The sequence below is a fragment of the Oratosquilla oratoria genome, chromosome 21 (assembly GCF_046742065.1).
Source record: "Oratosquilla oratoria isolate Oo_2021 chromosome 21, ASM4674206v1, whole genome shotgun sequence".
In the NCBI taxonomy this organism is placed as follows: domain Eukaryota; kingdom Metazoa; phylum Arthropoda; class Malacostraca; order Stomatopoda; family Squillidae; genus Oratosquilla; species Oratosquilla oratoria.
In genome coordinates this window covers 43,855,397-43,856,865 of record NC_134797.1, presented here as the reverse complement: position 1 = coordinate 43,856,865, position 1,469 = coordinate 43,855,397, and the positions used below count along the sequence as shown (strand labels likewise).

Genomic DNA, 1,469 nt, shown 5'->3' with positions numbered 1-1,469 from the left:
AGAGTAGTTTGTGTGTTGCTTTATCCTGTCCCCATTGCCACTGCGCATGACGTAACTTTGACCTTCAGAAAAGGGCGACTGTTGGACACTGAAGGAAATGCTTAGGCTCCGGTTTTCACGAGGCAGAGAAAACTGGTTCTTGTCGAGCCATGTGGTGTCTCTGCGAGTATAAAAGAGATGCAGAGGGCAAGCGTTACTCATCAGATACACTCCAACCATTGCCATGAACTCCAAGGTTAGTTCACTCCTCTTTGGACTTTACAGGTCTTCGTCAGTGTTAAACAATCAAACAGAAAATTGTAACAATAAGATTATTCTTTCCATTCAAAAACATCGGAGACCAAAGATTATATTGATTAAAATCTTATTTTGAGAATACGTTTACACTATAGGGTATGCACCTATTAACTTTGGTGAGATATGATAAGTCGATCTGTCAGGGTGCAAGACGACCATACATCAAATGGATTCTGAGTAACTTCATTGCATTACAGATCTTGATCTTCCTTGCCCTGGTGGCCCTCGCCGTCGCTGACGACGATCCCGGCTACTCCTACAGCGCCCCCCAGCACGTAAGTCTTTTCAAAGCATTCACACCATAAAGATCTGTGATCTTTGACGGGAATCAAGTGTAACATCCTCAAAGCACCCTTCCCTGACTAATCTACTTCTGGAATACAGGAATCGTCCGAGGAGGACTACGGACCCGCCAAGTACGACTTCACATGGGCAGTGAAGGACGAGGAGTCTGGCAACGACTTTGGCCAGCAGGAGGCCCGTGACGACGAGCGTACCGAGGGCTCCCACTACGTCCAGCTCCCCGACGGTCGCCTGCAGAAGGTCACCTACTACGTCGACGGTGACTCCGGTCTCATCGCTGAGGTCACCTACGAGGGTGAGGCCCACTACCCCGAGCCCGAATCGAGCGAGGAGACCTTCTACGCCCCTCCTGCTCCTCCATCTCCTCCTCAGGCTCTCTACGAAACTCCCTAAACAACGATCTCCATCACTCATCTATTTTGATGAAACAATTCTTTTTTTCACGAGCGTTCTTGTGTACTTTCATCTTAAAACAACTCTTTCTTTCCTATTTATGTATATATTTCATAATCAATAAAACTTATTATTTTTGACATAACATCATTTATTTTGACAAACATTGCGTACATACTAGCAGAAGTAACTTGTCTGTGAATGTGCAATCAAGTATGATATGAAACATTGGAGGAGTGAAAAAAATGCAGTTTTGCCTCCGCCTCTCCGTAACTACTGGTTTACTTCTGTTTACTGTTCCCTTCTATGGTTTTGTATTTCTTCTTTCACTTTCAGCTTTCTTTTCATCACTGTCTTAAGTATGTCTTTCACCATATCTTTCTGTAGGAAGTATGTAATGATTCTTTATGGGGTGAAGTAAACGGAGGTACAATTTTTCTTCTTTTCTTCCGGATTAATATTACACTTGGCTTGTC

General features: G+C 44.0%; 1 protein-coding gene across 1 annotated transcript; it reads left to right on the top strand.

Annotated features, from left to right (window-relative positions):
* Positions 1-214: 214 nt before the first annotated feature.
* On the top strand, positions 215-1,060 carry LOC143036632 (uncharacterized). The gene is made up of 3 exons (XM_076204191.1): positions 215-235; positions 495-572; positions 682-1,060. Exons 1-3 carry the CDS (start codon positions 224-226, stop codon positions 991-993), a joined length of 402 nt encoding a protein of 133 aa, XP_076060306.1. The 5' UTR covers positions 215-223; the 3' UTR covers positions 994-1,060.
* Positions 1,061-1,469: the final 409 nt, after the last annotated feature.